The following is a 15,252-nucleotide window of genomic DNA, read 5'->3' as shown; positions in this document are numbered from 1 at the left end:
ATAAAATGAATGTAATAAAAACGAACTCAACACACAACATAAAAATTATAATGTATACACATCACATAGCTCTTACCGGTAAATCTAATAATTCAAAGAAGATGTTATAAGTGTTTTATACTTAATTCATATTAAAGATTTATAAAACTGATTTACGGCAACAAAAAATTCTAGTCTTATTTCCTGAATTGTAGATGCCGATGGAAAGACCAGACAGATTACTTTTAGTTGCATGTGATATGGTGGGACATATAACAAGGGAGAGACATTTTTTTTTTTTTAAATATTATGAAAACTGTTTTACAAAGCCCCTTTGGCCCGAGTTAATTATTGTTCCAACATTTTTTCCAATCCCGAGTTATATAGTCCACCATAACATTCACACATAGGCTGATTATTTCTATTCTACCACTTGAAATTGTAACTTAGTATAAATTTGTAACTATTTCCATGCATATACAAGGCAATGTTACCTCGATCATCCAGCTGTTTAATTTAGGTTGATCTCTTGGGTATACAAACATTTGTCACATGATGCCTCGTTTTCATTTCACCAACAAGCCGAATTCAAAGCAAATCTCATCCTTTTTGGAGCTTCAGCCAGCAGGTATACTGGGCCAGTGTTTAGATATGTACATGTACTTGTCATGTAGTCTTTTTCAAAAAGAAAAAATTAACCCATCCAAAATAAGTCACACACGGCTTACCTGTTCAAGGCTTCGGGAAGAATGTTGCAAATGAAAGGTTTGTTGGAAAAAAATACATGCACATGCATGTAAAATTACCTAACAAGATATAATTAATAACCAGTTTAGATCTTTTATTATTGCTGATGTATACAGAGTAATAGAGGCAGGGACATATTTATAAAATGTTCACATCAGAATTTTAATTACCACAACTAACAACTGACTTAAGTCATTTACAGTTCACTGTTTGTACTATCTCTAGGCATTCTAAATAATCACCTTCAAATAAAACCATAAAACAATTATTAAGATTTCCTCTTGAACAACAAAGGAAAATGATGAAATAAAAAGACCTGATTTAATCATTAGAAGTAGTTATTTATCTAAACAATCATAGTCCTCATAATAGGGGAGAAAACATTATTTTAAAATTTGCATATTCATGACTTCAATAGTATTGCACATTTATGATAGCTGCATGCGGATAATAAACTGTTTTCATACATATATTTAAAAAAAAAAGATCTTATCAAACTTCATAGTTTTGAGTTAAGCCTCCTCTTATGTGTGGAGATTATGGGCAAGTGTTTAGATACAGAGGATATAATCTTTGGGCTGTCACATGATTTAGATTTTGCTAATCGTAATAAAGTTATTTTTCTATCGATTTGAACTAATATGAGTAATCTCCCTTTATGTAACCTACAATGTATGTGACTCACATGTAGCTACATATTTAGGAAAATTGATTATTAAATCCTTTTAACTTCTATGGCACATTGATCTACTTCTGTCAGTCATGTACTCTACTGATCAGGAATGTTCTAAGTACATTTGGCAATATGATCTATTAATTAATACATAAAAAAGAACCCTTCTAGAACCATAGACTCCTCACAAAACGATTCAATAACCAGATTATATCATTCAGACTCAGAAATAAATAATAAACACATATTATGAAATACAAAATACTTACACACTAACAAATGAGATACAACCAGTAAAAGCATGTTGGAACACAACAACATTTAGACATATGTGTGAACTACATACACTAAAATTTTACAGCAACACATGAAGAGATTAAGAATGTACGGACTCGTACATTGATTCGAATAATGTTTACAATCTCCTTCCAACTCAACAGTATCATCTCAGATTCAACTCAGTGTTATAATAAACCACTTTTGATTTCTATAAAACATTTGAAAACTGGATTTCTTTTCAAAATAAATTTTGGCAATAAATAATGAATAAGTTTAAAATGATTGAAATGTTATCTACAATTTTACCAGGCCAATGAAGCGATCTGTTTACTCCTTTTTGATAAATATCTTTAACAAATATAAATTTTGTTTATACCACCAAAGCTTTGTACTTCAGCAATGTACATTAATATAACATCTTTGAATTATCAAGTAATACATACTGTCTAGGAACATGTTTAAGTCAGAATGTAACTATTTTCTTATCACAAAAAATGTGCAATTCATCAAAATGTTGAAAAAAAACCTTTTTTATTCAACATTATTTCATGGATTGTACTTAAAGTTAATTGTAGTTAAGATATGATAATAGAAGGCAGCTCTTTATACTGTCAAAAGTTCTAGTAGCTTGAAAACTAATCACTTTTTTTTTGCTCCTGAAAGTGTTTTTCATTACTAAATTTGTGAAATGTACTGTGCTTCAATTTTATAATGAAATTCTGAAAAGTTACCTTTCAACGGAATCTTTTGATAGCAAGAGATGTAAAATTTCTTATTGTTTTGTACTTTACCAAAAAAAAACATTTAACCAGAATGATATGTAACAGGAGATGAAAAATGCTAGACAGGTTTTCGAACTTGATTTTGCTTCAAATACACTCCAAATTTCTTTTTGTTTAGAATCAGTAAAACTGAATCTATTTTAACTCAAGATTTTTTTGAAAATATTCTTGACATAGAAACAACTACAGTACATGTCTTCAATACTATCAGATATATCAATAAATACACAATCTTCAGTGAACCTTAAATATAACTATAAAATCAGATAAATAAATCTTTACCAACCCAATGTAACAAGAATACAGATGATAACCACAGAAACAGGCAGGTTTTATATGTCTTATATATTTGTTCTCGACAGAATAAAAACATCCAATAAGAGGGTCTGATAATAGTCTGATTGGAATAATAAATTAGTATCATACAATTCAGAGAGACGCTTGTCGCAGTACTCTGTAATATTGGATGTCAAGAACATTAAAAAAGTGTTCTACTACAGCACAAGACTCATATTCTACCTGACATGTACATAGAATGAGCATTTCGTTGTTTAACTATATACCTCTCTAATGGCAGATAAGTATTGTGCAAATCACAAAGTCGCTTATAGCAGTAGTTCTCTACAATGTTAGACGTCCAGAACCAACAATTCTACAGGGTGACAGCCATACACCTGCTTATAGCAGTAGTTCTCTACAATGTTAAACGTCCAGAACCAACAATTCTACAGGGTGACAGCCATACACCTGCTTATAGCAGTAGATCTCTACAATGTTGGACGTCCAGAACCAACAATTTTACAGGGTGACAGCCATACACCTGCTTATAGCAGGAGTTCTCTACAATGTTGGACGTCCAGAACCACCAATTCTACAGGGTGACAGCCATACACCTGCTTATAGCAGTAGATCTCTACAATGTTGGACGTCCAGAACCAACAATTTTACAGGGTGACAGCCATACACCTGCTTATAGCAGTAGATCTCTACAATGTTGGACGTCCAGAACCAACAATTTTACAGGGTGACAGCCATACACCTGCTTATAGAAGTAGTTCTCTACAATGTTAAACGTCCAGAACCAACAATTCTACAGGGTGACAGCCATACACCTGCATACAGAATTTGTGAAGTAGAGGACAGTTAGTCACAATGTATATATATATATATATATATCTATTTGGCATAGTTAATATGAAGGCAGTATAGAAAACATCACACAAAGCTCACACTGTATGTAACAGTCATCCATGGCAACTCCCCAGGAACTGTATCAGTAGAAATACAGACAATAACACTTGTGGTGTGTATTGATATCACTTGTATTCCGTCTTTGCGTATTGCAGAGTTATCTTCTCTTGGGAGCAGGTATTGATTGTTACGTCACTTGTTTGTGAGAGTAACGTCATCAATTTTTGGGAAAACAAGGTAATTTTCTCACACAGGCCAATGACGTAACAATCAATACCTGCTCCCGAGAGAAGATAACTCTGCAATATGCAAAGACGGAATAACTTATCAAATCTGTTCATAACAGACAAACTGATACAATGTACCTGAAAAAGTTAGTCATATGCCGATAAAGTCCCTATTCGCCGAGTGTTAATTCTGCCTTTTGTATTTGATTACTCCATTCACATTCATCAGTATGTTTATATGTAATGTTTATTAAGGTTTTTTGTAAGATACATTTGCTCTCGTTGTGGTGGATGAAAAAGGCAGTTAGAACTGTGGCAAAAATGTCCCATTGTGCAGTTAATACAAGGGGCCCGTCTAAATTCTGGCGGACATGCAAAAGTTTATGCAGGCCTTGCCAGGCTTTGTCAAGGCTCGCCTGAAAGCAGCATCAGATTACTGGGTCCGACCTTTTTTCATAAACGAACAACTCTGGACCAACCGGTTGGATGACGATAAAAATGAAACCAGCCCAGGCTTTAGAAATGTCAGTGAAGATACATCTATAGCATGGATTTTACTGCATTGTTCACATCAAATGATTACATATCACTACAGTGTATGTTACCAACCTCAATGATCATAAATATTTTTAGCATACATTAACCTTAAATAGTTAGTGGGATTTTGACTGGCAGATGTTACAATCAAATATAAATGTTACAATCAACAGAAATAATGAAATTTACAATCTCACAGATATTCAAGCATATTCAGTGATTGCAGAGAACTCAAAGGGAAGAAATACTCATAGGTTATTTTTAAAAATTCCTAGATATTTTAAAATGATAATTGGTCTCGTTCAATTAGAAATTTTGACTAGGGTCATAAAGATACAAGTCCATGACAGGATGCATGGTACAGAATTCTATTGCATTCAAGCAGGAAAAACCAAATCCAATACACAAGAGTTTGTGCCCTGAAAGCTGCTGTAATTGTCTGGTAGATGGAGTTAAATCATGCACACAAGTCTAGCAAACATTACACTAGTACTACCAGGCTTATAGATATTTCTTTATCATCTATTGAAAATACATTGTCAATATCTTTGTGACAAAATCATAACCATCCTCAGTAGGCTTGATATTCCAGATATCTTCTTGTCCTCAGACAGTGGCGAGCTTCGTGTGATGTAATTTGAGCAGGAGTTTTCTCCCCTGATCAGGAGTCGTCTTCCATGTAACTCTGAAGACTTTCAAAGGGATCTGTGTGTGGCGTACTGCAACAAAGACAACAAACAATGCTCATTTAGTGAAGTGATGTTTCCGAATTCTGCTATATTGCAAGAACAGCAAATTATTGTTAGAGGAAGAGGTTTGACCAACAATAAACTTGATGTTGACAGTGTGACAAGATTTCTTATTTGGAAAAGTTACATGTAAAGAAATGATAATCAAACAAAGCTTTATATAGTTTCTGAAATCTTTTGTGCGATCTAAATCTCATCTTAAAAAGATTTTTCGAGTAAGAATTAGTTAAAAACTAACCGAAGAAATTGCTGTAGTCGTCTTCTGCGTTGATACTTGCGATACATATAATAGGCTGTCATGGTAACCGTGATGATGGCCGCCACACTAAACATCAAACCTAGTATGATGTCTACAGCTGACGATGAAAAAATAGCTTGCTCCTTGTATATGACATTGGGCCCATCATCTCTGTTAGAATTGGATCTCTGGTCTGGCAGGCATTTACCTGGTAAGTACAAAGTCAATTTCTGGATGTAGGGTAATGCATTACATAGAAGGGATGACTGTCAACACATTCTACTAAAAACTTGAATTGTGTAAAGTTAATTCAAGCAATATGGCCTAATATAAGGATAAGGATATTATTATTGACTATGAAAAATGTCTACAATGAACATCTGATATATACAAATGAATTCTAGGATGGAGTCATGAGATGGACAAATATTTCTCGCACCTCAGACAGAGATATCGATATCCCATGTCATACCCCATGCTAGATTTTTCTATCCTGTCCGACCTATCTTGTACCTTTACGTGACATTTCACGAAATTTTTACACTGCAATGTATTCATCCTCCCGTTAACTGCTTGAAATTGACACTCTGCATTATAAATGTTTTGTCGTTATATGTATAGTTTTGATGTTGTAGATAAAATATAATCTACACTGTGAAATACGCTGTAATCTATGTAAGCACAGACTACATTTATACGCAGAAGCATTCAAATGTAGCTTTATTAGTGAAGAGGTAATTATCATATTACCTGTAACCCTCGACTGAGATAACCCGATCTCACTCAGTTACAGGTAAAAGATTTTATTAGTCTAATAACACATTGTAATACAGTTTCAAATGTAAATCCAGACTGCTTATGATTTTAAGGCCATCCTTAAAAATTCTTTGTTTGCAGTTTCCCAACTCACATTTCTTAATTTGATTTTTTTTTTTTATATATTTTAAGAAATCTCGTATTTCTTTATTAAAACCCTTGGTGTCTGTGATTTTTTCATTAAGAAAAATAAGATGTTTACCAAAAGCTCCAAAACTAAATTTGAGTAGGTGCCATTTTAAGCATGTTGGTTGAATTGGGAGACTGCACACAAACATTTTTTTTAATGTGACCTACTGTCATGCTATGATACATTCCTCTATCAAGTTTTACAAAATAAAATTAAGATACTCGGAAGTTATGATATATATATATAGAAACAAGATAAGGGATGAACGGATTTCTCCACAGCTTGAGTATGGGCTAGTAACATTTGAACATTGTAACAATCACATTATAGATATAGATGACGGTGTTTACCTGTAAGTACAGTTTTCTGAAGGGACTCATTGTCATCACAAATCACATGGACGAGATATTGTGTGGTCTTTTTGAGATTGCCTAGTGTGACATTGTTCTCGGTAACCATAATTGGCTCAGTTTTATTGGCTATAGATCTGCTTCTTTCCAAATCCTTGTACCACACAGTACACGAAACAGGTGTTGTGGTCAGTGCATGTAGTGATACTAAAATGGCTGCTCCATCCACACAAACACTTTCCATCTCCATGTGAAGCCCTGGGAGTGTTCCAGTGTATGCCAGCATACAGGCACCTGTGAAAAATATATTATATGTAAATAAAATTTGAACTACAAGATTGTAAACTACAGTGAAACTCTTTTTTTTTCCCATGAGTACTATCAACCACCTTTTGGACTCATTAGGAACATAAAAAAACATCCACACCTCAACAGTGACCATATTTAGTACCTGGTATTTAGGTTCTAACAGATATTTTCATCACATAGAGTACATTTCTTTGGAAATACAATTCCTAAAATTTACCAGGCCAGTGAACAGGTATAAAAATAGTGTATTTTGCAATAATTACATCATTTACTCTGTAATGACAACTCAACCATTCTTGTTGTCCTCATTGAACAATGCCATTATGGGCCCAGTTTTGGTACCTGTTTATACATCACATAAGTAACTGTTACAGTCAAACATGTAGTAAGAGACCACACGCAGGATGTCCTAAACTTAAAGGTGGTCTTTAAACAGGTGGCAGGTTGTTTTCGGAACAAGACGAAAGTCATTTTTTTAATCTTTTGTAGATACCAAGTCCATTGCCCCCTTTTTTTTCTAAGACATATTTAAATGTCAACTAAATTTTAGACATTCGATTGGATAACAAGAGTACTGCGGGGCGGAACAAGATACGCTCGTCGAATTCCATATAGTGTTATATACTTTCTTACATTGAAATAAGATCTGCATCATTCTAAGAGTGGTTAGCTGATATGCTATAAAAAATGTAGGAGAAAATCTTCAGACAAAAAATTCAAATACTGAAATGAACAAAAGGCAATAAATTTTGCAAAAATCGTTGAATCAAAATTCTTTTAAGGGAGACACAACTTCATATCATGATTATAATGTACACCAAGTCTCAAATAGATCAGTCGAAAAATGTAAGAGGAGATTGCCGGACAAATAAAGTTACGACGGACGGAGCCATACCATAAAACTACCGTCAAATTTAAACGGTCGTATATAATTATAACAACTTGTCATAGTCTTCTCCCTTCAAACATTTACCATTACACATTACATGATTTTATTAACTATATTGCTGGATTTAATGAATTGATTCTAAAATATATTGTATGTGATTCATGTATTTACTTTCATGAAATTAAGTTACAATATGTAGCAAAAATAAATGCTTAAAACATTGTTAGAATCAATGTTAACTCATTCGTCTCTTAATGTCAATAACAATAACAGAGAATAAAGTGAATTGAAAACATATTATTACAATATCAAATAAGGAATAATCCTATCAGTAATGAAAGAAGTTGATGTTGAATATCATAAGTTCCTCTAGATCTGTATTTGATAATGAGATTAGTTTCATCAGGTAACAACACACTGTCAATCGGGTATATGTCCCGAAACGACTTGATTAACACATGTGGTCACTTAAATACAGTTCAGTTAACAATTAATTCACTACAATGGAGGGGGGTGGGTGGGTCTGAAGAGGTGCCTAGATGCACACATTTTGCTGTTTTGTACTGTGAAACTGTCATGTCCAAAATAATTCCCCGAGTAATTACCCAAAAACACGATGCACTGCAAGATAAGTGGAAGTTTAACTTTATGTCTCATTTCAGATTTGAAGAGAGTATGGCGACGTCTTTTTTTGTAACTTGTCACTGCATATAAACTTCATATCGATTCTGTAGTCACATCCTCATCAGAGTTCGATGTATTACATTTTTCGGGTTGTCGAATTTGACTGTAAACACTCTATTATCTCACATATCGATGATCTTTCATAGTGTAAACCTGTACACAATATTACGTTTTTTGCTTAAGTAAGAAATCGCAATCAACATATATACGTATAAAGCTGTTTTTCTTTAAAACAACGGCCTCAAAACTGGAAAACATCATTATATCACTCCATCATCTACCAGCATCTAAACTTCCGGTCGCTGTTCGTTGGACGCTTGCAAGTCAGGCTTAGAATTTAAGCGGTCAACAGACCTCGACCCCTTATCTTAATGTTTACATATCCGGGTAATTTTATTTAGAACGGCCCGGTTTGGACGGCGAACTTTAAACTGGTCTAGTATTTTATTGGTTTGTCTTGACAGGTACGTAGAGCAGTGGGCGTTGTCAGGTATGCATTTTCTATTTGGAGTATTTTGATTGTGTTATTGGGCAAGTTTCAGGTTTTTGATTCGGCTCCGTTGGCACTGTCAGGGAACAATTCGTCCTTCAGTTGCTGTTGTTGAACGTCGATAGGAATGTCCTCTTCTCACTTGATATGTTGCCAGCAGAATAGCCTGCCAACAGCGCACTCCGGTTGTGCAGGGATTAAAACTATACTTATACTTATAAATAGTTTATAATACATATTTAAACTCTTAATTATACTTAAAGGAGTAACAAACATTATGTTGAAAGGTAAACCAGTAAAAAAATATATAACTTTTGACCACCTTAAGATACACGTATATTTTGTAAATGATGGACATTGTTATATTCATTTTCTAATTTATCGTGTGTGTAAAAGGTTGGGCACAACAGCGCATATGGGCAATAATCCCGCATTTGGGTAACATCTTTGTATGTTATGGTTGAATGCACTTCAAATCTACTTTCACTATATCCTATATAAAACATCAAAATTTTGTACTTAACTTACGTCTTTGAAAATCGCCATATCTATCGGTTATTACAAACAACTTTTGGTTGAACAGTTTTTGGTTTTGAAAGTATTTCACGACCTTTGAAGCCTTAGAAAAGTTGAGACTTCTAAAATCACGAAAATGTCCAAACACAAAAAAACGTTTAACCAAAAGTTGTTTATAATAACCATATAAATAGCGATTTTTAATAAAGATAGTGAAGTACAAAATTTTGACTTTTTATATAGGATAGTGAAAGTAGATTCGAAGTGCATTCACCCATAACATACAAAGATGTTACCCAAATGCAGGATTATTACCCATATGCACTGTTGTGCCCAACCTGTGTAATAGGAGATGAAAAATGCACGGTCAGACCAGGGTTCGAACCTGGGACCCTTCGAACTCTAGATGTAACCTATAACTGGTCGCTGACATCATCTACGCAGTCCAGTTCTGCTACATTCCTCCCTCATTTTCCTAAGTCTTTGCCCCCATAGACACAACTACATGTATTTACAACCCAGGTTCAGGTATCCCTAGTACTTGAAACAAGGGTTGGTCACTGGCACCAAATGTAATAGCAGATGGGAAATGCATGGCCAGAGGAACCTGGGACCCTCCGAACTGTTGACGGACGCTCGACCAATTGAGTTATCTGGTCGCCAATGATCCAACCAGTCCAGTTCCACTAGTGTGTTGTGGAAGGTCGACTGTTCTACAATTAATCCAAGTTATTGATGTCTGGATGGAAAATCCTGATACAGAAGGTTGCAATGATGCACTCTATTGTGACTTTCTTGAAGCAAATATGTTTGTTTGCGAGGAGTACCGGGTACTCCAAATGACATGACAATGTACTATATCTCAGTATTTGTCAAAATGTCAAACTCTGGCATGGTGTCAAAACCAGAGGAAACTTGGGCTAATACCCTGACATGTTATTTCATATGTAATGGGACCTACACCAGACATCTAGGCCAATGTGTCAAATGTCTTATTCTTGTGTCAGGAACAGATCTAGAGGAAAGTTGGGCTAGTCAGGGTATCTTTATCTAGGATATCCAGGTAAATTCAGGGCTATCTGAAAAGCCCAAGTTTTTTCTGGCCCTGAGACATTTTGAGAGTTTGATGACATTTATGTGTCAAAGTCTGGTGTCAGGGCCAGAGGAAACTCCGACCAGTAAGGGTTTCTGTATGTATAGAATATCTGGGTAAACTCAGGGCCGAGTATCTTATATTAGTAGCCCAAGTATTTTCTGGCCCTGATGCCCAGGCGGAGACATTTTGAGAGATTGATAACCAGACATTTTTGTGTCAATATCTCTAAGTCTGGTGTCAGGGCCAGAGAAAACTTGGGTTAATGTTGGGGTTGGTCTCATTCTACAGATTCACCACTACTCAATGTAAGATGCTACTGGTCGACTTTTTTTTATCAGATGTATATAGTTTCAGCAATTTTGGACCATAACACAAATGCAGAAGGGTTAATGGTATTTTGGCAATGAGATGTTTTGGTACTACTCTAGGGTAATTTCCAGTTTCAGCATTGGACTATGTATGTTTCAACTTAGTACTTTGATTTTTTTGTCCTGTGTGTTGTTGATTTTATATTTTCAGATTTTCTGCATTTTTTGTTTGCACAAAAATAGCATTATTGATTACCAATGTGAAGCATTGTTTAATTTTGCTCTTATTCATTTAATTGGTACTTTCTCCCTGAAGGGCTGAGAAACTGGTCACTCCAGATTATACTGCAATATTGATTAAGAATACACATAGTTCTTTGGTTAAATGTTATTCTTAAAAAAGTAAAGATGTAGTGAAAAGTTTTCAGACAGGATAGTAAATGAGTTTAAATTTGTAAACCAGGGTATGTTGCACTTATAAGTCCAAAAAAAGTATGCTTTTAAAAAAAAAGTTGATTCAGCGCTCCGTCAAAAAAAATCTAAAAGGAGACATATGTAGTCGGCCATTTCAGAGTAGTTGCACTTAACAAGAGAAGGATGTGAAGGATCAATCTAACCTGTGAATATAACAAGAGTCCTACCAAATCCTACTATATTGATCATGAGTATGACAATGTACTTCTAACATTCCCAAACCTGGAACAGGAGCTGGGCAGGTTTGGTTGTGTTTAGCTGCAATTCAGCAATGGTGAGATCATATACCTTGATTACAAAATCTTCAGTTTCATTGAATAATTAATGAATCATGATCACAGCAAGGCCAAAACTGATTCATCTAGCTGGCAATGTTTCAAATATTCAACGAATGTTCCGCGGGTTTTAAAAGAGTGGTTTTACAATCAGCAATCTGTTTGGTCAACAAATATTTAATTAATAAACTTATATTTTTGTCAACCAATCAGAGAGCTGGTTTTGTTCCCACTGTATGGTATTGACAGTACAAAAATCAGTTAAAATTTGCACAGCTTTAAGTGTTTTGTACATGTATTATGAAATTTTCCATAATTTTGTAGATAAATAGACAAAATGGGGTCAATTGTCGGAAAAGCTATGGACGAAAACATGAAGAAGCAGCAAGATTTCATGCTGAAGACGCAACAAATTCAGGTAAATGTGAATCTTATACGTGTAGAAGTTCTAAGGAGCTTCTAACAATTTTCAGATATCAATGCTAATGTTAATCTTGGTTATTTGTAATAATAGAATCAGGTTTGAGTTAATGGCAAAGAAATCTCAATCAGAGGGGAGCAACCTTTGCATGCCAAGACCTGAATGTTTGACATTTCAGAAGATTACCCCAAGGATTGAGATTTTAGAAATTGGGAAATGACTCCTTTTTCATCATAATCCTTAAAAGAATGTTTCAGCGAAAAAAAATGCTTTCTGCAATATTCGTCCATTAAAACTCAATGTACTACCGTAAGTAATATCTACTGCCATTGTTGGTCCGAAATAATCAAGAGTCTCAAGGGTCAGCTTTATATAAACAGTCTGAGATGGTACCTGTACACATGAAGATATTATTGGTGTATATTTGCACTTAAGGAATAGGTGCTACATATATGCATCAGATATTTAATATTTGAGAAATGTACAGTACTTGCTTTTCTTCTGCTATTGTAGCTGGAGCGTATGATCCAGATGAATAATCAGATGAGGGAGCGAGCTATGGCAGCACAAGTCGCCAGAGCAAGGGACATGTTTAATTTCTATGCTGCTTTCTATGGCCTTGCCTGTATCGGTGGAATAGCAGGGTAAGGAGGTTAGCATTTTCACGTATACATGTAATCAAATTTTGTGTGATTAATACTGGTAATAAGTATCACACTTTGCAATTAAACATTCAGGTATTAGATATATATTTCCTTTGGTGCATGACCAAGAAGTACTAGGTCAGTGTCACAAAAATCACTTAAAGTTTGAGGATAAGTGATCGGAGGATGCAACTACTATGTGGTCCATCCATAATGGAGGATTTTCTGTTCTCTGCTTAGGTAGATGATTATGAGGAAACCATTGCTCAATATTCTGTGTACATGCATATTTTGACTGACAGTCATAGGTATATAGCTACGTATACTGTCTGTTGGCTCTACAAAACATGCGAGGTTGCAGCCTTGCTATGGCTTGAACTTCAAACTCCCCTGACTGTAACTCATATAAAAGATAAGTCATACACAAGCCAGTTACAGACATTTCTTCCCCTCACTCTTGTTGGTTATCTGATTATTTCCTCATTCCTGTGGCATAGGATAAAGAGGTAAGTTGTTGGTTTAAAATGTCTTTCAGTTGAAAGTGTTGACATTGATAAGTTATATAACAATAACCAAAAGGCTTGGGGTGATGATATTTAGCCAGTAGCATGCTAGTATGAAGGCCTATCAATTTTTTTCAAATAGATTACCTTGCATTAACCCAATTTCAACGTCAAAGGTCAGATAATTAAAACTTCAACTACCGTTATATATAAGTTCTTCTGAAGAACCCATTGGCCTCGGATGCTGGGCTGAAAGGCTATCAAGTTTGTTCAAGCGAATGACCTTGAGTTATATGAGGTTAAACCTTTAAAACATTTTTTTCTGATTTATGATATTTTGAGGGTCATGATATTTGGCCTGTAGCTTAATGGTGTAAAGTGCAATGATGTATGTGATCGAAACGAATGACCTAGACCATCTTTAAAGGTTACATTAATAATAAGAGCTAAAATCTTTCAACAAAGATTCATGTGTATTGTAATGAAAGGTCAGGGATGTAAAATTATACATAAGTCATACAGGCCCATTGGACCTCTTGTTCTCTTCATATAGTGTATGTATTCATGTACAATGTAGTTTGTTTAATGATGGGTGATGTTACTTGCCTTTTCAACTAACATAGCATATAAAATTTGATTTCCTGCTAACATTAACCTACATTACATGAACATACTCTTTAACCTCATATCAAAAATTATTTCTTTTTCTTTTTTCAGAAAGTCATTCTGTTATGTTAGATTTCTTTATCATATTTTTCTCTGTCAAATCATTTGTGACATTTAAGGGAAAGGGTGCCAATGCATCAGCTTTAATCACAAAGAAGAGTTCCACTCTGATTTTTTTTTTAACTTAGAGTATATATTCTCCCTTTTTGTTTTTTATAGAAGATGAAGCAACCAAAACAGGTTATTTTCTGGCTAAGTGTAACTGTTATGTTGTTTCAATAATGACACGATATGGTATTGTATGTACTTGCATTATTTTGCTATTAACATATTCTGACTCAGCCAGAAAATATAAAAAAAAAAAAATGTTATTTTTGGTATTGACAGGTTCATGAGGAAGAAGAATCCATCAGCTATTGCGCCACTTCTACCACTGACGTTTGTGTTCATGTACCAGGCAGATATGGCTTATGGTGACAAGTTAGTGAGAATTAGAGGTAAATGACATAGTGGGTATTACAGGGGGTTATGACTTACGGTGACAAGTTAGTGAGAATTAAAGTAAATGACATACTGGGTATTACAAGGGGTAATGACTTACGGTGATAAGTTAGTGAGAATTAAAGTAAATGACATAGTGGGTATTACAGGGGGTTATGACTTACGGTGACAAGTCCGTGAGAATTAGAGGTAAATGACATACTGGGTATTACAGGGGGATATGACTTACGATGACAAGTTCGTGAGAATTAGAGATCAGTGATGTGTACCAGGACGATAGAGCTTGCAGCGACAAGTCGGTGATATTTGGGGGTCATTGATATATAACAGGTTTGGCTTATGGTGACAAAATAGGGAGAGTTAAGGATAAGTAACATATACAAAGGGGTATGGCTTATGGTGACAGGTAGGTGGAGATCTGGGCCATTTTCGTTTATCATGTTCCAAAGGGTTGAACATGATATGATGTTGCTTTATGGTGAGCCTTGGCAAAGACTTTCAAGGCCTGCATTAACATAACCAGGTTTATCCAGCTTTATTCCTGAAATATCACATTTACATTTAGACAAACTTGTTCATCCACATGGACGAGCAGACCCCATGATCAGTGACTTTTACCAGGGAGATATAGTTTACAGTAACCAGTTAGTTGAGATTCAGATGTCGGTGACAAAAAGTTTACATAACATAAGTTGAGATAGTGAAGATCAGATGGCATCGGCGACATATTCACGTAACATCAGTCAAGGTATTTGGGATCATATGTCTATAACGACAA

At 34.8% G+C, this 15,252-nt stretch overlaps 2 protein-coding genes across 3 annotated transcripts; one reads left to right on the top strand and one right to left on the bottom strand.

Moving 5' to 3' along the window:
• Positions 1-3,908: 3,908 nt before the first annotated feature.
• LOC110443589 lies at positions 3,909-8,873 on the bottom strand. The gene is made up of 4 exons (XM_021487882.1): positions 8,502-8,873; positions 6,699-6,992; positions 5,403-5,610; positions 3,909-5,134 (listed from the first exon to the last, which is right to left on the bottom strand). The coding sequence occupies exons 1-4, from the start codon at positions 8,551-8,553 to the stop codon at positions 5,077-5,079; spliced, it is 612 nt and encodes a 203-aa protein (XP_021343557.1). The 5' UTR covers positions 8,554-8,873; the 3' UTR covers positions 3,909-5,076.
• A 62-nt stretch (positions 8,874-8,935) lies between these two features.
• On the top strand, positions 8,936-14,478 carry LOC110443598 (plasminogen receptor (KT)-like). Of its 2 annotated transcripts, none has more exons than XM_021487902.1 (4): positions 8,936-9,044; positions 12,064-12,157; positions 12,674-12,804; positions 14,361-14,478. In XM_021487902.1, exons 2-4 carry the CDS (start codon positions 12,077-12,079, stop codon positions 14,476-14,478), a joined length of 330 nt encoding a protein of 109 aa, XP_021343577.1. In that variant the 5' UTR covers positions 8,936-9,044; positions 12,064-12,076. The 2 variants fall into 2 exon arrangements, with proteins under 2 accessions (XP_021343577.1, XP_021343578.1); XM_021487903.1 differs by having other exon boundaries at positions 8,936-9,070.
• The last annotated feature ends 774 nt before the right edge of the window (positions 14,479-15,252 follow it).

Source organism: Mizuhopecten yessoensis, unplaced genomic scaffold (assembly GCF_002113885.1).
Source record: "Mizuhopecten yessoensis strain PY_sf001 unplaced genomic scaffold, ASM211388v2 scaffold716353, whole genome shotgun sequence".
In the NCBI taxonomy this organism is placed as follows: Eukaryota; Metazoa; Mollusca; class Bivalvia; order Pectinida; family Pectinidae; genus Mizuhopecten; species Mizuhopecten yessoensis.
This window is presented reverse-complemented; position numbering and strand designations above follow the sequence as displayed.